The sequence below is a fragment of the Mycteria americana genome, chromosome 11 (assembly GCF_035582795.1).
Source record: "Mycteria americana isolate JAX WOST 10 ecotype Jacksonville Zoo and Gardens chromosome 11, USCA_MyAme_1.0, whole genome shotgun sequence".
Lineage (NCBI taxonomy): Eukaryota > Metazoa > Chordata > Aves > Ciconiiformes > Ciconiidae > Mycteria > Mycteria americana.
Window position 1 is genome coordinate 4478594 of NC_134375.1, and position 25064 is coordinate 4503657.

At 40.5% G+C, this 25064-nt stretch overlaps 1 protein-coding gene across 1 annotated transcript; it reads right to left on the minus strand.

Moving 5' to 3' along the window:
• Nucleotides 1–258: 258 nt before the first annotated feature.
• On the minus strand, nucleotides 259–18792 carry SLC6A1 (solute carrier family 6 member 1). Its single transcript, XM_075513645.1, has 14 exons — nucleotides 18558–18792; nucleotides 17717–17848; nucleotides 15779–15879; nucleotides 13912–14021; nucleotides 13660–13792; nucleotides 12118–12252; nucleotides 11897–12000; nucleotides 11461–11585; nucleotides 9045–9157; nucleotides 6753–6884; nucleotides 6084–6186; nucleotides 4692–4792; nucleotides 2424–2591; nucleotides 259–363 (listed from the first exon to the last, which is right to left on the minus strand). Exons 1-14 carry the CDS (start codon nucleotides 18790–18792, stop codon nucleotides 259–261), a joined length of 1797 nt encoding a protein of 598 aa, XP_075369760.1.
• Between the last annotated feature and the right edge of the window lie 6272 nt (nucleotides 18793–25064).

Genomic DNA, 25064 nt, shown 5'->3' on the forward strand with positions numbered 1-25064 from the left:
GGATAAAAACATTAACAGTCTGTGGATTGCCAGAGAACACAAAACACTGTCAACATCTGAGCTCGCGCAATGGTTGGATCATACCGATGGCGATTCCCTTATAGTGGAGATGACCTTTTTTCTTTTTTTCTTTTTTCTTTTTTTTTTTTTTTGCCACTAGAGGTAGGTAATTATATTCTCAGACATAAATTTGTGGTCATATTCAACCATATTTTTTGTTTTTCTGGAGTAGTATTGGTACTTTTACAATACAGAAGTTTAGATGTAGGCTTCTTTGTTTGCAGAGTTGCTCTGTTGGGCCTGGTCTGGCCCATTTTCAGGATGAGTGATGTCTTCACTTGGCTGAATCATTACTTGGATGCGCTGTTTAAAGAACAACAATAAATGTGAGTTAGTCAAAAAACTGTTTCTAAGCTTACTTTTTTTTTTAAGGCAATCCTAAACACGTCTTTCTAGGCATTAGAGCTAACATGAAAAATCCTGTCTATCTCCCAAGGGACCAGAAAGGCAGTAAATCCTGTATACTAAAACCAGTTTTAGCTGTGTTCTGAACACGACAGTAGGAGCTGAAAGATCACATGCAAAATGGTAGATGCCACCAGGCATTAACAACTGAGCATGCCTAGGGAAAAGAAATGAGAGACTGCAGTGCGGGGCAGGTGAGGAGAGACTCCTCTGAGCCCACAGGTCAAGCATAGAGGCTGCAAGATTGCAGTGGGCAGCAGGGACTCAAAGCTGGATCTCAGACCTGCTGGTGACCCTCCCCAGGGAGCAGAAGGGACTAGAGAGCACTGGCTGCAGCTTCTGGCAGTTACTACCTCCAAGGACACAGTAGGTAAAGTAGACTTTTATTTAAGATTGTTTTATTTCTATTCTGTCTTTCCTAGTCCTTTTGTGTTCTCCATTCATGAAGCTTATCTGTCTAGCTCACATTTGGATTGAAAAGAGAGCCCAGTTTTGATCGTCAAAGCCTGTGAGCGGTGTAGGCTCCTCCTATTATCTAATGATCATTTGTCAATGCTTTCAAAAATGAGACCTTAATCCACAGCAGGACTGAGATGAGGAATTTTTACTGTGGTCTTATACAACTCTGCCTAAGAAGCAGCTATATTTCAGAGCAATAATTCTCCATTTGCACACAAATGTTTCCCTAAGACCAAGGAAAAGATACTCAAAATGTAGCAGCTAAGAACAAGCCGGGGCAGGGGGACGACACCGGAAATTTTTTTGTAGACTTCTTTAAATCATCACTGAGTCTTTTAAAATTTGCTGAAGACAAATGTTTGGATCAAGATCTGAGCAATTCATGAGGCATTACTCGTCAATTCTGCTTAAGATCATCTGTCCCTTTGCAAAGATGGCTCTGTCAGCTGATTTTAGAATATTCCAGAAATTCTGACAAATTCATTTTGACACTCTTTGGTTCCCACAGTCATGGAGGACAGAGATGTATGTTTCAATAGTCGTGCTGAAGAAGTGTGTTACGCACAGAATGAGATTATTGGCTGGAGAGGGAAAACTGAGGGTGCACCCAGATTAAAAAAAAAAAAAGAAAAAAATAATGGCAATTGCACGTAATTACTGAACAGTATACAGCTCAATAACCTTATTAACATTTCACACTCTGGCAGCATTTCTCTGAGGACCTTAAAATGGATTTAAGCCATACAACGCCTCTCTCACATGGGAAGTGTCATCTCCTTTTAACGGATGGAATAAGGAATCAGGGAGAGGCTAAGCACACAGTGCAATGAGAAGAAGCCCTCTAACGTTCTTCGTGAAGTAACTGTTCATAGAAATCCCTTAAATAGAGACTACAGGGAAGTGCCGCATATTCATAAAACATGCTCCCAAGATTTTACGTGTACTTTCTCGCAGCTGCAGCAGAACAAGGCAGCCGTCGTAAGTCAGAACAGGTGGAATGCAGAACAGCAGCTCAGATCTTTGATCACATTGCGGGCAGATGCTAAATATGGTCACTGTGAGCAGACTCATGGAAACCAAGAGTGACGTGGGTTTAGTCCTAAGAGTTTGATTCCAGTTCCTTAGAGCATCACCTGCCTTGATACATGACAGTATGTCTTGCGTTAATAAGGACAAATTTACGTGTTTTGTAAACTGCTACTTTGTTTTGTAGGTGTAAGGAGCTGGGACGCAAAGTGCCTGGAACTGTCCAAGCCCAGAGCTAAGGACCACATTTAATGCAGTGAATGATGTTTAACAACAGATGGTACAGACACTGTCTTGTCTTTTGTCTGTTTGGTACGTGTTTTTATGTTTTTCAGCTCGATGCAAAAATAACTGGGTTAAGCAAGTGTGGCCACAGGAAATATATAGTAAAAAGAGCTGCCCAGCACTCTTTTATCAGTGTGCACAAGGTCTCGCAAGATGAAATCATGCAGTCAGGAAAAAGAGAGACTTACCTGTTTCAAGGAGCCTTTCAGGGTTAGAAACATATATGCCATATAGCCTGGTATCAGCACCATAGAAGACAAAGCCATGAACCAGCCAACCCCTTGGCCCCATTTTGGGAAAACGTAACTTCCCATCGTGAGAGGAGTCATTTGGACAGCACTGAAGATAAATACTCCCTGCAAAATACAGCGGAAAAGAAGATTTGGATGAGATTTCCAGAGTGTTCTGTGTTCAAGCGTTTTTCTGGATTGACTTGGACCTCCAGCCTGCCTTTACATCCAGGCAAGGAGAAAAGGGTTCCTCTAGTCTCTGGTGATGGCCGCCGGGCACTAGCTTGTAGATGGGGCCTGCAGGTCACTCTTCCAGATGGAGGTTGCAGAAAACAGGCAAATGTCAGCCCACTGCACTTACTGATTCCCTGCTAGCTTAACGTCTAGTGTGGGAATGTGTAAATAACTGCACTGTAATTCTGAAATTGTGAACTTGTTTGTTTGTTTCTACTAACTTTCTTATCGGAATAGTAGTATCAGTGCAGCTCTACTGTACTGGTCAGCAGCAGACTCCTAGAGGCTCTGAATAAGAAGTGTTCTTTAAAGCCTGGCTCTGCATTGACCTCTCTAATATCACCACACCTAAGACTGCTTGGCCCAGAGGCTTTGATATTGTTCAGATCCTCAGATCCAGCATCAATGGAAAATGAGGGCAGTCAGAATGGAATCTGTGGTTCAGTAAGTGGCTACAGATTTATCTGTATAACAGAACTTATCTTACGAAATTCAAAAACCGCTTTGAATTTTGCAATAACAAGAGATGAGGAGATAGTTTCCCAAGAAGCTTCTTACCAAAATGAATCTTAATGTTTCAAGTTAACACTATATTTTCACATACATGACCTGCATCTCAGCTTATCCAGGTATGCTGGTACGGGGAATCCACTGGTACTAGGAGAGTCCTCAGATAACCTGCACAAAACCAGAGGGAAGGGGGCTATTGGGAAAGATGGGGGTCCTGGGGAGTAATACCTGCATACACATATATACTGTACCATTGATCAGCAGCACTTGTGGGTTGCTTTTGTGTTGTTTTCAAACAGATGACCTGCAAACATGGTACTTCTTCCTTTAGGTTCCCAAGGAAGACTCCTATCCTGGCCTGTTTCAAATGTCTAAACCAGCTTGCTAAACTGAACCAGCAAAGAAGGAAGCTCATTCTGATCCCAGCTTCAGGCCTTGTGCAGAACATATTCCCAGAGAGGAGATTGCAGAGGGGCAGATTTTATTAGCACATCATCACCACCTGTGAACTTGCACTGGACGACAAATTCTGCTGAAGACTTTACAAGACAGGAGAAATCTGGTAAGTTTTATATACAATGTTGGTCATCTTCCTGCTATACCACTAAAACAAACAAAACGCATTTTCTATGCCTTCCTGAACACTTGTTTTCAGAAAATGAAAGCTGCCTTCATCCAGGTAGAGATGAATCAAGAACCCTCAATATAAACACATCTCTCTGCCTCTCTTTAGTGCTTTTTGTTTGCTTTTCTACGGGTACTTATATGGGAATATCAGAGAAATAGCTGTGAGTGAGAAGGACTGTGTCATGTGTAATAGTGTCTACTTGATTACAGTTTTTTATATTGCGTCTGGGTTGACTACATTATGTGTAGTAAATCTACATTTCTTTGCTTATTACTTCAAAACGTACTGTATGGGCTTAACTGGATAAAGCTTAGAATCAGGAAAAGACTGTACTGTGGTTTCCGGTGCACAAAATCCTTGCAAGGTTTGCCAGAAAAAACAGTAAAAATGTAGTATAAACTGGGTAATATATTCCACAGGATCCCAAGAGAGAAGAACATCAGTTTATAGTACTAGTCTGTTACTAGAATAGCACCTGTGAAGGAGTTCAGTTCACAAAACGTGTATATAGAAAATTTAAACTTCAGAGAGATTGCTACATTTTATGTACAAATACAAGAAATGGTCAAAATTTGTTTCTTACAGTTTTCTATCTCTGCCAAACTCTTGACTGGTTACCGTTTCCAGAGGACTAATACAAATCTTGAAATTGCACAAGGCCTCTTTTCTTAGGGCACAGGCTTCCTCTAATGACACTGTTTTTTGCCTATTGCCTTCAATGGAATTGCTCAAATCCTTAAAAAAGGAATGAGGTCAGAGTTAATATGAACCTGTGGGGGTGGAAATGACAACACTGTAGTACATAGGCCACCTCATTTATATCCTTTGAATCATAATAAAAGTTTGTTCCTTACTGCCACAATGATAGGAGTGAAAAATGACCAGCAGAGTTTCCACCAGATGCAGGGTCTGTATCCCACCATCTCTTGGATGTTGTCATAAAATCTATTGACACCTAAATATAGAAATAAGAAACAGTATAGAAACATATCAGAGAATTCATTCAGTTGAAAGCTCAGTGGTTTTGAGAGACACTGTCATAAATGATGAGGTATATTTGGAAGCTCTATATGGACCTCAACATAACTTTTCACCTATCTGAATGGGAAAGAAATGTGCAAACTCAGAAGCACCAAGAATCATTTGTTCTCATTCTTCCACATGATAATTAATTAATTAGCGACCAGCAAACTTACTCCCATGCAAAGGCTGAGGAAGTCTGTACATCTGAAGGTTAGAGGCAGTAAATCACCCTTGGTTAATTTCAACTCTAAGTTTTATTAGAACGAGAGATTTAGAATGATATTTTACAAATTAAATTAAAAAAAAATCCATCCTAGCGTTAACTAGCTTCCCTCTGTGTGGATATATGCACACCATATACATGCAGAACTGCATATGAAATCAAAGAGTAGCCCTTCTGCTGCTGCCGTTACCTACCAGCACTTCATCATCTTCTGAAAGGTATGTCTTTCATATTAATTATAACTGTGTATTTGATTGCTTCATTATTTAGCTGGTGTATTTTTCCATTCGCATTTTCTGGATTCACATGCAGTACCTCTTCCCCTATAAAATGCTGCTCCGTCCTCTTAAGCCCATTAAAGGACAGCAGAAAGACTCCCGTTATCTAGCTCTGAATCAGTTTTGTAATAAAAGCTGAAGTGCCTTAGTAATCATGGGAGTAGGTCCTTGGACTAGCTAACACAGAACTAAGGTCAAATGTACAAATACTCTGGCACGAATATGATACGTATTCATTAATCTTTATATCCAGAGCTTGTCAGTCCAGACCTGGATATTTTAGGGCAATTATGCAAGATACAACTGACCAAGGAGCCTGGCTCTCACTGCAAGATCCTAGAGTGAGAGCGTCATTTCCGGAAACGAAACGTTACGAAGTCCAAAAGACCTAAGTCATTATGCTGAGAACGGCAATACCTCACACCTCTGAAGATCCAGGCTTTCCAAGGAAGGGGGACGGGAAAAAAGACGGAGACGTCACCTATTTAGTATTCCTGAAACACTGCATTTACTGACTTCCAGGCTTAAACATAGGGTGTTTTAAAGAGGCAGGAGTACCTTCCACAAGCCAACTTTGAGTCCTCAGTGGAATTATATGCATAAAAACCAAGGGCAATTTCAGTTCCATCCTCAGCATGTACACACACAAAAGAACAAATCAGTAGATGAAGTATCCTTATGATGTGCAAAACTTACGGAAAAAATAGAAACATATTGTTTACCGTAGCACCAGGATATTGAGATGCACTCAAAGAATACAAGGAACAAGAGACTCATTCCACTAGCAGAGTAGTAGTCAAAAAGCTTAAACACATAGATTCCACCCTAAAACATATAAGAAGGAAGTGTTAAATAGTAAGGACTCCAATTTCAAGATAGATTAAAATGCAAGCTACAAACTAACAGTGGCAAATAGGTTAGGGACATATTAATGTAAATTAATTAACGTTAACAGGTTACAGTCTTATAGCGCTTGAGGTCAATACTGACAAAAATTAGATTACTGCTAGAATTCAGTTAACGGGTTTGATTTCACTTTACTCCTTTTTGTTCAATAATTCAATCATTTTCCTGAAATAGTTTGCAACCTAGTAGATCACAGGAAGCAATGCAGTACGTCCCTAGCTACCACTTGTCGGACTGTAAGACAGATTGTAGCGATGTGTATTTTCTTGTCACCTGAACCATGAAGTAGGCCTCACTGCATCCACGGACTACGGGCATTTTACCCGTATAAGTTAATGTCTGCTGCCTGAAATCTTTAGACAGTGTTGATGATAGATCCCTGCCACTTCAATGGCTTGCCGTGGTTCCTGGTTGGGGCGTGGAAGGCGGAAATAAAACATCTGCTGTATGTCAGACATAAGATCACATTCTTCTACAGAACATACCTGAGTAATATTGGACAGCCCTATCAGATAGGAAACAATGCATACAACAGCAATGAAGATTTCTCTTCGGTTGCGCAGTAACTTTGGAAATTCATCCACCAAAGCTGTTATGAATCCTTCCACAGTGCAGAACTGCAAGTAAAGTTAGAAATACAATACCATGCAATGCACTACAACAGCAGGATTACATTTAGGGGAGGAGTTTTCAATACGACTCATCACTGGCCTAAGGCTGCATCCATTAAACGATAAATGAAAATTCACTTGACTTCAGTGGAAGCAGTGCTTCTGAATGCCTCGTTTCTGTCTAAAAAGATTTGTGCGAAAAGATTTCCAGCTAGAAAAACAGTCAAAATTCTGAATTATGAACTATAGCATGTGCTTTATGAAGATAAAGTGCTCTTTCTTGCGATAGAAGACAATACACCTACAGTTGAAGGCTTTGACCCCTAGATCCTTCGAAAACTTACACTTCTTTCTGTGATTTACTCACATACATGAAAGCCAACAGACACAAAAAGTGTAATCAGATCAGTGCTTCAGAGTGAAGCTTAAGGACACAAGACTGATTCTCATATATTATAGATCAAATACTTTTTGTATCCCCAGAAAAGTCAATGCAATGGTAAGATTTTTGCTGAGGATGTGGTCTTCCAAACGGAAAGCATGGCTATACTTCAGGTTTTTACTCTAAGTATATATATTCAAAATAAATGTTGTCATTATGATGGCTGAAATAGCAAAAACCAGAAGGTATGCAAATTTATATTAATTTCCAGCAGTGCAATCAGAATTTAACCAATAGTTATAGTTCCTATAAATTATAGCGTATGAAATGTTTCAGTGATAGACAGAAAATGATGAAAGCATGACAGCCTGTAGATATATATTCTTTTTAATAATATTAGGCTACCTTCCTCAGCTGTTAGTTGCCTAGAGACAAATTCTTTCAAGAATATTTTTGACCCAATTAATTTCACAGTAGTTTCCCCCCAGATTGAGCAATAGGTTTTAATGTCAAGCCTGAAGCTTACTGAAAAACAAAGTAATAGAAAACATACATTTTCAGCTTCCTTTCCTGTTGCAGGATAAAACGCCCTCTTGGTCTTTTTGTATTTTGGTTCACAGGCTGAAGTCAACTTGGATTTATAGAAAATGATGGATTTTCTCTACTGAAAGACTAGTACAGTACTAAGCTAGTAATTCTCATATTTGTTCATGTGCTGTTGAGACTGTGCCCATGACTGTAAGGTGCTGCTTTGACAACTGCAACTGACTGCAAATGGATTAACACATCTGCCTATGACTGGTCACACACAAACGACCAAACGTTTCAGCAGGCAGGAGGGACTTCCCTGACAAAGTCTTCAAAGTAGGCTTTGCAAAATAAGACAGGCAATAAAGCACTCTCTTTAGTGCTTACAATTAATTGATTGCTATCTGTATTAAAAGTATTACTGATTAATGAATGCTTTTGTTGGACGTGGTCCTTTCTAGCACGTAAAGTGCTTTTTCTTGCTCTGTGTGCTTTTTTGCTGGTTTTGCAATAAACATTTTTTAAAGATTGCATGACTGACTGAATTATTTCATTATTTAATTATTTAATCTAGACAGTAACTCTGGAGAATATTTTATTTCGAGTTGCAAAACCTCTAGGTTGTGCCTTCCCGTTAATTTCCAGCTGTCAGATAGCATCTATAACTCTTAGCTAAGGCCTGAACCAATAAAGTCTTGATCCTTACCATTGGGAAGTGATTGCAGAACACACTAAGATGCAGAATGTCCTCAGGAACGAGTCTACTGCCTCCTGAATTTCCTCCTGACATTCATATGCTTAAAATGAGATGTGTGCTGCACCTTTTTGCTCCATCTGGTAAGTTCTGAAGTCGTCCTTCAGAAATATTTGTGGCATTTAAACCTTGTAAAGCATACCCCAGTGTCTCCTACATTGATGAACATTGCAAAACTATTTTTTAATATTGTGATCGAATGGTTAAGATTTCAAAGAAAATTCCTTTTGTCTGCAGACTAAGTTTTCTGCACATTTTGTACATGCTTCCAACAGTTCATGAAAAAGCAAAAGTGTCTTAATATCAGTTTTTGACTATCCCAGGCTCCTTGAACCTCTTAGTCTTTCCTCTCCTTAGTACCTCCTATTATTTATCTGATTATTCCAGAAACCATTCTGCACCACTAACAGCTGGCAGTGCAGAATGCACAGAGAGAGGCTAACCTGGTACCATACAGTTGCAGAAAATTTGTCTTCATTATTAATTTTTACACCAGTTTTACCTGACTGTCAATTCCGAGCATAAGCAACATGGAGAAGAACAGTATTGCCCACAAAGGAGAAATGGGTAACTGTGTCACTGCTTCTGGATAAGCTAGAAATGCCAGTCCAGGGCCTGGTAGGAGAAACAGGAGAGAAAATGTCAATGTGATTGATGGGGTGTTGTGATTATTTGCTCCTGTTGATGCATAGGTTTTAGGTTTATTTGAATGACTCAGCCATGGATGCAGCATCTGACCAGGGATTTCAGCTTAACCAGTGTTCACTGACCAAGAAGTCAGTGCACGTATCTTGCTTTTAAAATAAACCAACCAAAACAACACCAACAACAAGAAAACAAAACAAAAAAACCCAAACCCAACCAACCAAGCAAGCAAAATACTAGATGCAGTTCAGAAGCTGCTCCGGAGGGACACCTTTGTATAGCAAAGACAGGGAATGTGATCCTTGGCTAGGATTACATCTTCAGGTACTGATCAGCTTTCTCTGCCTCTCAAGTAGTTACTGATAGCTGTAATCTTCTGCTTTGCACCAAGTAGTTCAGAAGAGAAACAAAGCTCAGAAATGGAGAAGACACTTTCCAGCATTTACAGTATGCCTCTTTGCTATTCCTTTACATTAATGATCTTAAAATACACATTTTAATAAACTGTGTAGTTGTAAACAGGCAAACCTTTTCATTTGTCTTCCTACTAACTGCTGATGGGGGCAGAGTGTTGGAAGGGGAATATAAATTCTTATTTAAAATGAAGGAGCTCTTTTTGTTGTCATAGCATAGCTGGAAAGCAGCTGATGTCAGGTTAAGAGGGAAACCCGTAGCAAACTAAATAATCACAGCAATAAAATTAGTGTGCCTCCCCTAAGGGGGGTATCTGATTTTTCAGTTTCCGTTAAAAATAAGTCTGTCTGTGACAATTGCTTGGACGTATATAGCTTTCAAAGCAGTGAAGCAAGGACTGGCGTTAGACACCTGAATTGTCAAAGTAAATGCAATGCCGATTTTGAAACAATTTTGAACCTGCAATAGCAGGTGTGATTGGAATGCCTTCCAAATGGCAGCAGTAAAAGCAAAATAAACTTAAGATAAGTACGTTCTTAATTTCACTCTGTTACGCATTCCACCAAAATGCGGCTATAGCTTTTAATAATATTGTTTGTTTTACAAAGCTGTATAAAAGATCGCAAAACAACATCTCTCATGGTGCTAAAATAAAGCATCAGTTTCTGAGCTCGCTAGCAGAAATAGAAGCCTTAATTAAAAGGTCAAATTTCCAAATATCCTTTGCAATTACTGGCCACAGGAGGTCATGTGCATCTTTGAAAAGACTATTATCTTAGGTACCTTAAAATGCATTTAGGAGCTTAATATGATATGAAAATATTGTTTTGCTTGGAGGTGTAGTCTTTATATAGTTACATCTGTATCAAATACATAAATCCAAGAAGCTTATTTCACACACCACTGACTTTCCAGAGCATTTTTTGACAACAGCGTATGCCATCATAATTTTTTTGCTAATTTCTTTGTATGTGTAGTTTATTGAAGATTATTTTTAGGGCTTAAATTCTCTGCTTTTCTAACTACGGGAATATTTCATCAATGGGATATGTTTGCTAGTATAATAAGACGTATTTTGTCCACCAGCAACTTCCAAGCAAGCTTTCAGTTATCAGATCCCTCCCTGTGGCCAGAACTGCTAAATGAGTATCTGGTACACCAGCTGGGCTAGGGCAACCATCTGCTCTGCTACTTTAAGCTTTTTCATCTGGAAGAAAGACAAGGCATTGCAAAGAATAGCAGAATCCTTCCATGGACATCTTACTGCCCTAAGTAAAATGACTTCCATAATAAAGGGTCCCATAAAATTGGCTGTAGGTCTCAACAGGTGAGAAATGGATCTGCCTCAAAGGGCTTAACCTTAAGAAACAGTAAAAGGAATCTAAAAACCTAACGGAATTCGAGAATATAGGCTCCAAAACCATTATGACCAGCATTCCTCCTTTCAGTTTGCTTTTAAGAATTTCAGTAGCAAGAGGCTCATAGTCGGATGTCACAGCTAAGCACTGAAGCAGCAAACTGTGCTGCCACCGCTTGTAAATGCATTCCCTGTAAGTAGTATTCATTAGCATTCATTGCGCCAGCCCAAGATGAGTCCCTGGCTGACCACTCTCCACACCAAAGGTTTGAGAGCATTAGGCAGGCAGTCTGCTTGACGTGAAATGATTTTGCTGGTGCTGCCTTGAGAGGTCTGAAACAATGCTCTCCCTTTTGCAGTCAGTAAGGGCGACAAATGACAGGGAGCTGAGGAGTGTTTTGAGGGAGGGATTTTGAACAATTACATGAAGCAGCTGGATACAACGTACAAACAACAAATAACTGATACCACTGAACAACTTAGAGAAAAATATATTGGATACCTGATGCTGCAACATCTGCAATAGGCCTCTTGGTGACATTAGCCATGAATCCAACAATGGAGAAGATGACAAAGCCAGCAAACATGCTTGTGCATGAGTTTATGCAGCACACTATGATGGAGTCCCTGAAATAAAGGTAAGGTGCTTTAAGCAGTAGGTAAAGCAATGCTACTGTTCATCAGTATATTACCCTTTTTTCCTGTGAAAAGATTTAATGATTTAGGATTTCACACTTTGGGTTCCATGCTGAACAAGTCATACTGTCTCTCCCATTACTGTAAATGCAGTTATACCTCTCATTCCTAGTTAGATACGACATTTAATATTCCGATCCGAGACTACACTTTATTTCAATGATATAGCACACTGAAAGACAGAATCCAGCTCCAGCTGAGAGAGGAAAGTGCCATTGTAATATATGCAGTCATCTGCTTACCTGTAAACATTATTGTGGAAAGGGTTGTAACTTCCAAGGGCAATCAGTGAACCAAGACCCAAACCATAGGAGAAGAAAATCTGTGTGGCAGCATCCAGCCAAACCTGATTGCAGGAAATAATTTTTTTAAAAATCTGTTTCTGCACTTGAGGAGCAGGTCATATGTCTGAAAGGTGAACAGTTAGTAGTGAAACTTTTGTTCACAAGGATTGAATATTTACCTCAGAGTCTGAAAGCTTACTGAAGTTGGGAGTTATATAGAATAAAATGCCTTCCTTTGCTCCAGGCAGTGTTACACCACGGAAGAACAAGATAAGCAGCATAACATAAGGATAAGTAGCAGAGAAATATACCACCTGATGTGAAGAAACAAGACATTGTAAGTGTGGAAGGAAGAATGATCTGTGCTTGTTAACACTTCAGAAAATATTTGCTCCTTAAAAATACTGTAGCAGCAACCGAGGCTGACTTTTAAAATTGAAGCATTTATCAAGGGAAAGGCTTGGTGAGGAAAGGGGAGTGCCTACTGCAGAATTCCCTAAACACCATGTCTCCAAGGCAGGTGGCTGTTGCTGACTTTCCTGAAGGTGGAATTTAGTGGACTAGGATATTTTTGCACGAGGAGCTCACGCTTTTCTTTTCTTATATTCAACAAGGTGAGCTCCCTAAAGCACAAGGTTCTGGTATCCTATCCTGCTTGTAGAACAACATCTGTTCAATTATTATCCTGCTCTCAGACAGCTGCTTTTGTATTTTTAACACTCTCTCCTCACCTATGTTATGATATAATTGCCCTACAGGATCCTACTCTCTTGCCTTTTCAAAAGCCTTATCAAAAAGACACCATGAAGTCAGACTCCAAAGAAACAGTCAGCCCTTTTTTGCCACCTTCTTTGCAGACAGGAGAAATGAGATGGGTTGGTCTGAGCTCAACCAGGCCACGTTCAACACGCAGTTTGAAGTGGGTCACAGTTACAACTATCTTGTCAAAAGTTAACAATTCATTCTTTCAGTGTGAAAAAATCCTAGGTCCTCTACACCAGGCCTGAGGTCTTAGAACCCAAGCCTTCAGTTGCCACCAGGCCTTGTGGCTGGGGCTTTTCATTTCCCCAAGATTTCTTCCTGCCATTTTGGGGAGAGGGAGAGGTATATGCCAACGTCAGACGCTGTTGCCCTTTCGTTCCTGGAGAAAGGTCCGTCAATAATACAAGTTCCTTTAATTCATTAGTAAATTCTGCTTTGCACTCAGAAACCAGCCAGACTCCAAGACGCCCAGCATGCAAGCATGCCCGTGGTAAGAACCACCTATGGCGCTCATTTAGCATAAGGAAAGGGGGGAGTAACTCTTATATGCGATACAGCTTCAACACTTACATATCCAAGTCCTGCAAGAGCTGTGCAATAAATGCGTGCTTCTCACTGAAGCCAAAACACTGCATCCTCACTCTATTGCTATCCAAACTAGCTAGAATATTCATCCCAGGAACAAGCAGACATATCTTTAGGCAATTTAACACCTGGCAAAGCCAAGAAGTCTATAAGTGAAGATACCATCCAAGACTGTGGTCAGAGCTAGCTACAGAGGAGCCAGCTCTTTCAAAAACACTGTGCTGTATCAATTCAAGACAGATAGAAATGAAATACTTCACAGAGCTGTTCCAGCAAAACTATCCCCAGTGCCTCTTACCTCAAAAATTTTCAGAATATTTGAGTAAAATGGGCATTTTTAATTGAAATATATTTACAGTGCTTTTTAATCTTACCTTTCCGGTCCAGCCTACCCCCTTCCAGATACAAAAATACACCAGAATCCAGGCAATTGCTAGAGTAATTGCTAGCGGCCATCGGATTTGCCCTGGTTTTTCCAATCCATCGGTCATTTGGTGCATGTTGCGTCTAGAAAAAGCCAACAGAATGGTGTATTTGACAACTAATTCAGAAGATAGTATACGAATGATAACAAGCTGATCCTTGCATATGCACAGGAATAATACAGAGAAAAATTATCAGCTTACTCCCAGAATTCGACCACGGCACTTGTCATGTTGGTGGTGTTTGCTAAGGTATAATTGGAGAAGCAGCGGTCAGTGTTCCATGGGTTCTCACAGTGTTTCCAAGGAAGAGTCTATTTACGAAAGAGAGAGAGAAAAACCTAAACAGTCAACCACTTCTTAAGTGAGCACTACCTCAGGTATCCCTCTCTTTACTAGAAATGACAGTTGAGTGGAGAACTAATATACTTTGAGTTCTGCAGTGCACTGATCTCCCTGGGGTACGTGCCTGCCACATATGTTATTTAACTTCATATCAGTTGTGTGAATCAGATGTGAAAATATCCTTTCTTTAATATAGCAGCCCAAATGCTTTGGAATCTGATAGGCCTCTCAGCATGTGAGAGTATGTTGAGTGTGCTACGAGAAACAAGGGCAGCACAAAGGACCTCCTGGAGGTCCTGTTATCTCTTGTTGCACTAGAGGTAATAAAGGTGTGATGGTTATTGATCAGAGATTTCCATTTTCCCCTCAGGTCAGGGGACAATTAGAAAAATGTAAACCTTCCATTTTCTACATATGTCCATTACATTCAGTTATCTTTCAGAAGTTCTGAGAAGCAGAACCTGTTTCCACATGATATCCATTAGAATGAATCTCATCTAGATACAACTTAGATATTCTTCTGATGGCCAATGTTGGAAAATCCTCTCACAGAAAATGTTGTATCAGGGTACTGCATGTTTTAAATACATGGATAAGAGGCTTCAGAGAAGTAGAAGTCAATATTCAGTCAATATGGGCCAGTGCACCACTTCCAGACTATGACTGACCTTTCACATCAATAACAAATCTGAGGATAACAAAAAAAGAAAAGATCATATCACTCCCAGACAGTAATTAATGCAAATTTGGGCAAGGGACAATTCTTTAAAGCTGAGAACAAGCAAGCATGAACAAAATTTGTAGACGAGACAACTGAACAATAATGCATTCATTATTGAGAGTTATGTAAGAATGCTTCCTCAGATGGTCAAAACCCACAAATCAGACAAGACCTACTCAGCTGATGAATCATCCTTGAGGGGAAAAAAAGGGCAGCTAAAAATAAAGTTAAAAGGAAAGAAAACAAAGTGAAAATAACAACAATGAATGGAAATTCAGAGCTAATCAAATCACAGACCTTCCATTCCATAGGGATTTCTTTAATAAACCCCTCCACTACTAAAACACTGACACTATTTCCCAGATAGTGTCTATTTCCTAAATAGACAGTATTTCCCAAAGAACTAACATTTGTGTGGCTGGTATTGAAGGAAAAAAAAAAAAATCAGTTATACACCAGAATTTTTCTCAGGGGAATGACTGGCCCGTAGGCTCAAAGGCAAAGGGGTACTAGTACTCTCATTAGCACTGCCAGGACAAGGGGTCCGACGCCTGAGCGTGACTTGCAGCTGCCTGGCAGGTAAGCAGAGCAGCAAGCAGGCACGCTTGTGATTAAAGGGCAGAGACAGGTAATAAGTGAAACTAAAAGGATCCAGATGAAAGAGCTGTGGCTCTGAAGATTAAGATGAGGAAGTTTAAACAAACCGGTAAGAAAGAGAAGCCTCCAAAATAACCTATTATTATGTTTCTCCACTGACATTCTTGGAACGGAATATTTTCCTCACAGTTTTCTATTCTACATTTCTTGTGGAGAAAAAAAAATTTAAAAAGGGATTTTTACAAAATAGTTTTCCTTAAGTAAGAAATGGCTTATTCTACTGATTTCTATGCATTTTGTGTTAACCTCACACCTTTACAGTGAGACAGATTAATCAGCTATCTATATATCACTTTGCTTTACATTCAACAAAACAATTCCAATCCCCCCTCCAACACACACACTTACAGTAGTAAAGGAATTATACAGGTAGTATATGGCCCACGAAATAATCACAATGTAGTAAATATTTAGCCAAAAGGAAAGGACTGCAGCAGCTAGACCCACACCTGTAAAAAAACCAAAAAGATACAAAAGAAGGTAATGTTTAGTAATGTCTGTATGAGTCTCAGTTGAAGAGCTGCAGTTCAGAAGGACAAATACAACATATGGGGCAGATACCATTTACCAAATTTTGTAGAAGCTGAATTAAAATTTTAGAAGTACCGTCATAAAAAGGTCATTAATTTGGGTGATAGTTCAGTCATCCGTACATTTAATCTTGGTGTCCAGTTCTCTGTGTGTTGCAGTAAGCAGTCACATGTGCTGCTGCTGAGATTTGACAGGCATTTTTTACTTCTAGGGAAAAGAGCTAAACCAGCTCATTCCCTGAAACAGCAGTCCCACAGAAACTTCTGGCAGATGCACGCAAATCGAGTATGAGTTATAAGAGCAGCTAGCCATTTAGTACACTGATCAAAGTGCTTGATGCTTTGTATAATGCTATTATGTCATCTCAGACTAAACAAATGTCAGGGGTTCCACAATGAGAATACCTTGTCTCCTACTCCACATGGAGACTTCAGGGGTATTTTCACAGAATCACAGAATCACAGAATCGTATAGGTTGGAAAAGACCTTTAAGATCATCGAGTCCAACCATAAACCTAACACTGCCAAAAACCATCACTACACCATGTCTCTAAGTACCTCATCCAAACGTCCTTTAAATACCTCCAGGGATGGCGACTCAACCACTTCCCTGGGCAGCCTGTTCCAATGCTTGATAACCCTCTCGGTGAAGAAAAATTTCCTAATATCCAGTCTAAACCTCCCCTGGCGCAACTTGAGGCCATTTCCTCTTGTCCTATCACTTGTTACCTGGGAGAAGAGACCGACCCCCACCTCTCTACAACCTCCTTTCAGGTAGTTGTAGAGAGCGATGAGGTCTCTACATTTTTAAATATTCTAATATTTTAAAATATTCAGGCTGGTGACAGTTGCCACATGACACTAAACAGGAGGAAGTGCTCAAAATACTCAGTATAATGCAAAGCAAGGTCTATACTTTGCATTGTGCCCCCTACCAACAGCAGTTAACTCGAGCAAAGTTAAAATACTTATCTGTGAGAAACATTTTCATCTCTCTGGATTTTCCCAATACAAAATTTCCTAGAACAAAATCCACTCTAAACAACCTTTTAGCGCACCCTATGCTAATTGTCAGTCCTACTGTGTAAAGTCATCTATAACTGAATGTGTAACTCGCTCCTCTGCTGGTCCAGAAGTCAGCTCAGGAGCTCTTAAGTGCCAAAGGATTTGGGATTAGAGGGTGAAAAGCAGAGTTTGTGAGGGTTGTAGGTCTATGCAGAATTTAGATTAAAACCTTGAGGTTCTAGCAATGAGAAACCTCAAACTAGCTAAAAATCTAAGTATGGAGTGAGCTCATCTTAAGAAATTCAGCATGAAATTGCCATCTTTGTAGTGTCCGGCTTTTGAATCTCAATAAACAACAGGAGATACAAACCTCTGTGACTGCAAAAAGAAACAATGTTTACCAAATTGCTGTGAACAGAGTTCCATACCTGCTCAGACAACTATTGCTAGATTTAATATGCTATTTTGAACAGTCTTTATAAGTTCCTAACAAAAAATAAAAGTTTTTGAAGTTCAAAAATAAGTTTGTTGAGATTCTAATGCCTAACTCTTGCTATTTTTAATGGGGAATGAATAATACCCTAGTGTGTTTCAAAATTGTCAGTTACACCTCAAAAAATTAGGGTTTTCTGTAGAAAATTATGGTTTAAGTAAAAATATGAAAGCATAAAGAACCATCCTTGCCCTGTCACTTTGCATGTCTTCTGCAACTTGGAAACAAATGGAAAGTAATCCAAATTCATACTGTACCTTTGAACATTGGAGCAAGCTTCCACACTCCAAGGCCTCCTATAGATGTATACTGACCAAGGGAACACTCCAGAAGAAACAGTGGCACTCCAGCAAAAATTAAAGTAAGGAAATAGGGAATCAGGAATGCACCTAAAACGAAATAAGAAAAAGTCTGTTACAGTGGGGAAAAACACAACTGAGTTTCCACTGTTTCCATCCCTATTATATATGAAAAGAAACCCACATTTTTTCTCCTTACGCGTAACTTTTTTGAAAAGTTAGTGGAAAGCACATGTACACTTCTGAACCAGTATTTCAAGAGGTGAAAATAAGGGGAAAAATATACCTCCTTGTGATTTAAATACTTGCTGTTGAAGTAAAAAGCTAAAATCCAAAAGACCGTGTATTTTGTTGCCTTCATCTATCGCAGGAGCAGGCAGATAGCACAAAGGCCTGGAACTGGCTGCTTTCCAGCTGAAGTTAGCCATTTATGGTAAGCTCAGAGTCAGTATTACAAGCTGTATGCAATCCTCTCAAAAAACTCAATCCAAAAGAGAGGGCTCTGAAGGGTTGGAAGGCAACGGGCTTTCGTTCTGCTCCAATGCCTTATGGTCTTTTAAGAGCACCTGCCAACTAGAAGTTAGAATAAACTCCAGAGCAGACCTCAAAGCAGAGCACCGCACTCCAAAGTGGCTCCAACCCTCCTGGACAAGTGTAAAGGAAAAAAACCCCAAACCCGAAAAACACCTATACAGATGAAAAAGCTATTAAAACCAAGTTCTGTTTTCCTGATAATTTTTATGGCGAATTCTAATATACAAATGTATCGGAGGTTGTAAGAATGAAACAGCAAACATACCTCCACCATTCTTGCCACAAAGGTATGGAAATCGCCACACATTCCCTAAGCCAATGGCATAACCTACACAGGACATAAGAAAGTCAAATTTTCCTTTCCAAGTATCTCGGTCCGGAAGATCGGTCTTCTTCTTCTGCACTTTTACTACCAAGGTTTTAGGCTTGTCATTGGTGATCGAAGCATCGACTTCCGTGGAGATCTGTCCATCCGCCACTTTTGTCCCGTTTGTTGCCATGTCTCTGGGTTTCGCTGGAGAGGCTCTGGCAGCAGCCGGACGGGAGATTTCAGCACCAGTCCACGTGGACAGCAGCTTTGCGGCTCGCGGTTCCCAACCGGGGGCTACGGCTTCGGCAGGACGAGCACTGCGCCCCGGCCCCGGATGCCGGCGTGGTCTGCGAGCCGGTGGGCAGTCCTGGACCAGCTTCCGGGTCGGCCTGTAAAACACAAGGCCACAGAGTTCACATTGGCTTCAGCAGTACTTGCAGCGGCTTAAAAACGTACGCTGACCAGAAACCTCGCCGCCGAAAGAGCTTTGCACGAGGGTGTCTCATCGAAGAGCCTGGCTCTGCCCTTTGGGTTTTTTCTAAGTGACTCAGTAGGAAGCAGAGCAGAACTAAGACAGTCCCCCCAAACAATCTCCAAGCCGCAGGTACTCATTCTTTCCCTATAGGTCTCTCACGAGTCTACAGAAACAAAATAATTCTAAAATGCAGCACTGTATTGTACATAGCGTACAGCCCAGATTTTTTAGATAGATAGATAGATATATACACAGAAAAGATGAATCAGCAATGACATTTCTATTTAACAGCCCAGTAAATAATATATATAACAGCCCAGAACTTGGGCAACGAAACCATTCCATTGAATTGTTCTGCATTTAAAAAACTAAAGGGGAATTCCCATGATTGCAAAGTCCCTTTATTTGCAAGAAGTTGTGGCTATCAGGAAATAGCACTTACCACCTTTAACAGTGAGTTTAAAAAGTTATGAACAGCGTGCACTTATCTAAAACACTCCCAAAGGTATTAAACAATAAACCAGACCAAGAAGCAGGACTTAATCCCGGGTAATGATGTGAAGTTTTACATGTGGTTATAATTAGCTGTTAATGTAAGACAAATGTTTCACTAAGCTTAAATTATAAGCACTGTAAGACAACAGGCTGCAATAATCACTCCTCAGTTTCTGTTTCCTACCGTGGGTTGCATTCCTGCACCTTTTCAAAAACCATTACTGGTACTAGATAAATTTTCAAAATCTAAATAAAGGACAAATTAACGAAGCAGATATGCATTATGAAAAAAGACCTGGGATATTTCAGTCAACTCTGAAGCGCATGTAACTTCTGCAAACCTCCACAACTCCACTTCAATTGGAAAAAACACAGTGACCTAGTGTCTGTTGTATGTCTACCGTATGCCCATTCATGATCGATTTACTTTCTAGTTCCTCTTACTAACTTCTTTTACCATATGCAGTCATCAGTCCCCAAACCAGAGATCGCAGCAAATGAAACACTTGCCAGAGTGAAGATGCGCCTTATGGCAATGCTGGCAGCATTGGCCACAAGGTCATGCAAAGATCAACAATAATTTTATTTACAGATTTGTGTAAAGGAAGATTGAGATTATTAGCCATTCACTTCTAATTGTAAATTAGGTCAAAAGAAACAAAAAAACACGTAAAGACTCTGCTATAAACAGTGCTTTTCTTCAACTTCTCATTTCCGATCAATGCTTATTATAAGGCCACATCCAACAATTTAAAAAAAAAAGTTTTCAGTTGGAAGCTGAAGAAGAATCAGCAGTAGGTATGCTGGGGTGAGGAGAGAAACAAGGGTCATGCTTGTAACCTTCCTCTCTGTTCCACTTCAAGATGGGACTCGTAGAGGGAAACTCCATCTATGTACTTTCCCGTCCTCACAAGTCCTTCTGTGTACAGATATCTCCCCTTCATAAAACTGCGGACTTAATTGTCCGTATTTCAATGCAAGCCTGTCCAATTTTGTGTACCAGTAAATGCCATTTTTGGCTGTAGTCAGAAGTCGGAGCAGTTCAGGTAATGCATTTCCTTCTGCAGGAGGAAATACAGATCGCCGTGTCGGCAAAGCGGCACGGATGCCGGTTGTGCCCCCGGACGGAGATGCCGCTGAGCTTCGCCTTCCCCGCCCGCACGGCCGTGCCTCCGCGCCGCAGCCGGCGCCGGGAGCGCCGAGGGCTGTGCAGTTTGCCAGCACCACCTACTGATGAAGCAGGGAACCGAAAGTTTCTCTGCAGCCAAGGCAGGCGGTACCCAGTTCAGGATCACCAGGGCGTTCTAGTACTTTTACCAGCAGGTCCTGTACTAGATTAGATTTTGTTGTTGTTGGAATTTACATTTGGCCTGTGCTTTATCAGCAGCAGGAGCTTCCAAGTACTGGAAGAGGCTGAGTGTGTTGAGGATGGGCGGAAAAAGAAACCCAAAACAACATTAAAAAAACCCAAGTAAACCAACACTACATAGAGAGATATATATGTATGTATATCTTTTTGGCTCATTATGAGGGAGAAACTCATCCTCACAGCTGGCACTCCAGGAAAGGATCTCTCCTGAATCTCAGAACTGAACAACCAAGCCAAGAGGAACGTGGATTCACCCCCTCATACCTACAAACAGGCTGGGCATAGAGCCTGCCCTTGCTCTTCCAGCCCTGTCAGACTCTGGAGACTTTTGGGTATGCATTAAAGCCTCCGTTGAACCATGCGAGTAATTTAGTCCAGTGTAAGAGTCCATGACAAAGGCAAACCGGAGCGTTAGTTAGAAAATCTTCACGAATAAAACAAAGAACCTGGGATTTTGTGAGACCTCCTGGAGGAAGGTGCCCAGACCTGTTTCAATACTATTGTAATGCTGGATGTCAGGCCGAGGCTTCCCAAGACACCCCAGCAAGCATGCACACGTCTATGTCGAGGGTGAGAGGGGTTTGGCAGGCAGCCTGGTAGTTTTAATATTAAAAGAGATTGAAAGCAGTAGTTCAAATAATCACACATGGAGACGTGCTTAACTTCCTCGTACAGCACAACCTTTAGCAAACAGCCTTTAGCAAACCTTTTAACAACCTTTACAAACAGCACACACTACAAGTATTCACCAACCTCGGGCAGTGGCAAGCCCAGAGACTCAGCAGAGGCTTGCTTTGAGAGGATGGAGGTGGGGACTGACCCATTTGCATCTGTCCTGCCCTACCGCTGCTGATGCCGTTATTCTACCTGGAGACCATGCTGGAGATTTTACTGTCAGGGGTGTCAGTGCATGGACATTTGGACATACATGGTGATACCGCAAATCAGCATCAGACAATGAAAAAACCCTTTCATTCCATAAGCTTGGAAGTAGGGTTTTTTTTCCATGCTATGAAAAATAATTTTCACCAAGCCTAAGAAATAATAATAATAAATTACAACAATAGAGGTAGCACCTAACCTCCAATCCACATTCTTCGTATACAGTAGTACTTCAAAACTATGACTTACGTACAACAATCTACGAGAACTGGTGATACAGCAGCGAAGATACTTGGTACATGCTCTCTAATCTGATCAGGCAACATCCCACAGCACTGGGATTTATATTTAAAATCGGTCTGACATGGAATGGGACAGAAAGACACTTATGTAACCCCTGTGGGTTGGCTTGGGCAAAATGAAATACGAACTGTAGTTGTCAGCCAGCAGAGCAGGTATGACACTTGCTATGCAATGTTATGTTTTGTGCGAAGAAGATGGAGAGATCTTTTAAATAAGTTGGTCTTTGCTCCCCCGGTTCCTTCATGCCAACACTGAGTGTGCTAGGAAGGGCACAGCAGCTTCCCACCACATTCCTCAGTGCACAATAGGGCTTCCTTGACTTCAGTTACTAGGGTTGCTCAGCCAAGAGGACAAAGCCCTCTAAACCAGGGTTTTGGATACCATCTGGTTGTCCCGCATCACCACCACATTAGAGAAGAATGACTTGAGAGCGCCAAGCACACATAGCAGCCAAGGTTATAAGCACAACCAGGGAAACTGGAACAAAGAGAGTGCCACTTAATTAATAAAAGCATTTTTCTCTCTCCCAATCTGCATAAAAGTGGATTTGAAGAGTTTAGAACTGGCTGCATAAAATGAAAGTGAACAGCAATATTACTATCATCTTTCACAAGTGATATCAAAAGGCAATAAAGAACAGTTCAGAAGCATACATAGTCAGCAGCAAACCCCAGTTCGTTTAAACGATGAACCTCTGTTACGTTCAAAGTTCATTACTGCCTCCCCTCCAATCCACTGTGTTCCTCCCTCCCCAGAGTGCAGCAGCTCCAAGGGCTCCACACAAGGCAAGACTACGGCAGGTCCATTCAAGAAATGCTGAAGAAATGCTGTTATATAAAATGCCTTATTGGCTTCATAAAACTTCGAAGGTATTACTCCTCTAACCTGAGTGGGACTCCAGTTGAGCCCACTGTGGCCACAGGTTATTTGCACTTATGACTCTATTTGTATTGAGCAATCAAGTCAAGAGAACGCCATGCATATGCTAAGTTTCACAGCAAAATATATATACACCATGTCAGCAGTGTCCTGGAGTGTACGAAATGGGATTGAAATATAGAAAGTGTAAAGAGAGGACTGCTGAGCTCATTGGACTTCCACTCTGAGATGTCCATAAGAAGAGCTTTGTTTTATTATTCTTTTATAGGAGAGATACTGTTTGGAACTAGTAAGCAAAATACTGTGCACGTAGACAGTGTGCACCAGGCGATATCACACATGCTCTTCTACCACATATATATAGCAGAAACCCATATGCATCGAAGAACACTGCTACTAACTTTTCCTACCGGTACTTCGGATCTCTCGTGAACAATCTGGCCCAGTTACGTGGACTTCCACAAAGTGTTCATTTTGACTCAATACTGCGTGCAATGCTCACTGGCCCAACCAGCAACCATGCCACCTTTGGTTTCTTAATGGGAGGAGAATTTTCCTTTATGTACAATTCCTAAATGGCATATTGAAACAGATCCTCTAAAGAAAAAGAAAACAAGAAAGAAAGAAAACAACCCACAAAGAGACAAAACGGATTAATTCCTTTCCTTTTGGTTCACCTCTTCTGAACTTCCTGGTAGTCTCTGCTGTTCACGAAAAGCCATCACAATTTTCAGAAGTGTTTCATAGTGCTTGTCCCCCTATTTAATTTCTTAAGATGGGTATGTGGAATCCGGCATCACGGTGACAAAATCAGTCCTTAGTTGCATCTGCACCAGCATCTGATTCCCCAGCTGAGTGCTCCACAGAGCTCTGGCAAACCACGCTGAGCAAATGGAAACTGAAGCTGACTTGATCTTTTGCAATATGAAATAATAGCAGCAGCAAGAATGATCAGAGGCAAGAAGAATGTGGGCAGGAAAAGCATCACGATTCCAGAAGACGAACTACAGGCAATTTGATTTTCACCACAAAAAGGTGCAAAGTCTAAATACCACTCCATTATTTTCACTTTGATCTTACCTAAAGGAATTACAAAGGGTTTAGGTTTTGTGCAAATACCTATTTGTGGAAAAGCTTGGTAGCAACAGGGCCTTATCTGAAAAATACTTAGATTTTAGGTTAATTTAATGGCATGAACCTTTCTGTAATGGTTTTCTTGTGTTTGGCTTGCATAAGCTAAATAGTGGCTCTTAATATTTTTACTGCCTAATAAAACATCACATGATTTCACCCAAATTCCCATGTCTAGTCAGTGAAGCACACTAGGTGTTCCAAAGATAATATAGCAACAAGTGAAAGACCTTAGCTGGATCTTAGTACTTGTGAAGTCGGCCCAAAACACAGAGTTGTATACAGTATCTAAACTAGACTGGTTGCTTGTCCATAGCAGCTTGGTATTTTCAAGTTAAAAGCTTCCTTTTTCCCTATACAAGTCCACATTTTGACTTGAACATAATCTTTCCTCTGATTTAAAAAAAAAAAAAAAAATCAGATATACAAGAGTGTCACAGATATAAGCATCTGTCTGATTAAATTTGAACAGCCAGCTACGTTTCTTTCACTATTGACAACAGCAGCACTTGCAGGAGGAAATTTAAATTACACATCCTCTGAACGTCTGGTTGTATGAGCCATACGTAGACATTCTATACATCTCTCTACTCTTTAACTATTTATACACCATATATTTACTTTGCTGAGGTATTTTGGAAAGCTATGCATGCTTAAATATGAAATAGTAATCCACAAAAGCTGCCACGTCTGCAGGTGGTGTAAACTGATGTATCATTGACACCTGAGAGAAGGTGATGTGTGTGCTGGAAAAATCTTTAGAAGGTATATAAAAGCATAAAAGATGCATTAAAAACCTACATGCTGCACTACAAAGATCTTATTTTATGAACAGTACTCTGTTTTGGTTGGGGAAAAAAAGTATGAACACTTGGTTGAATAGAGAATTATGAAACAAGCTTCAGTAAGATGTACTTAGGGTGTATTT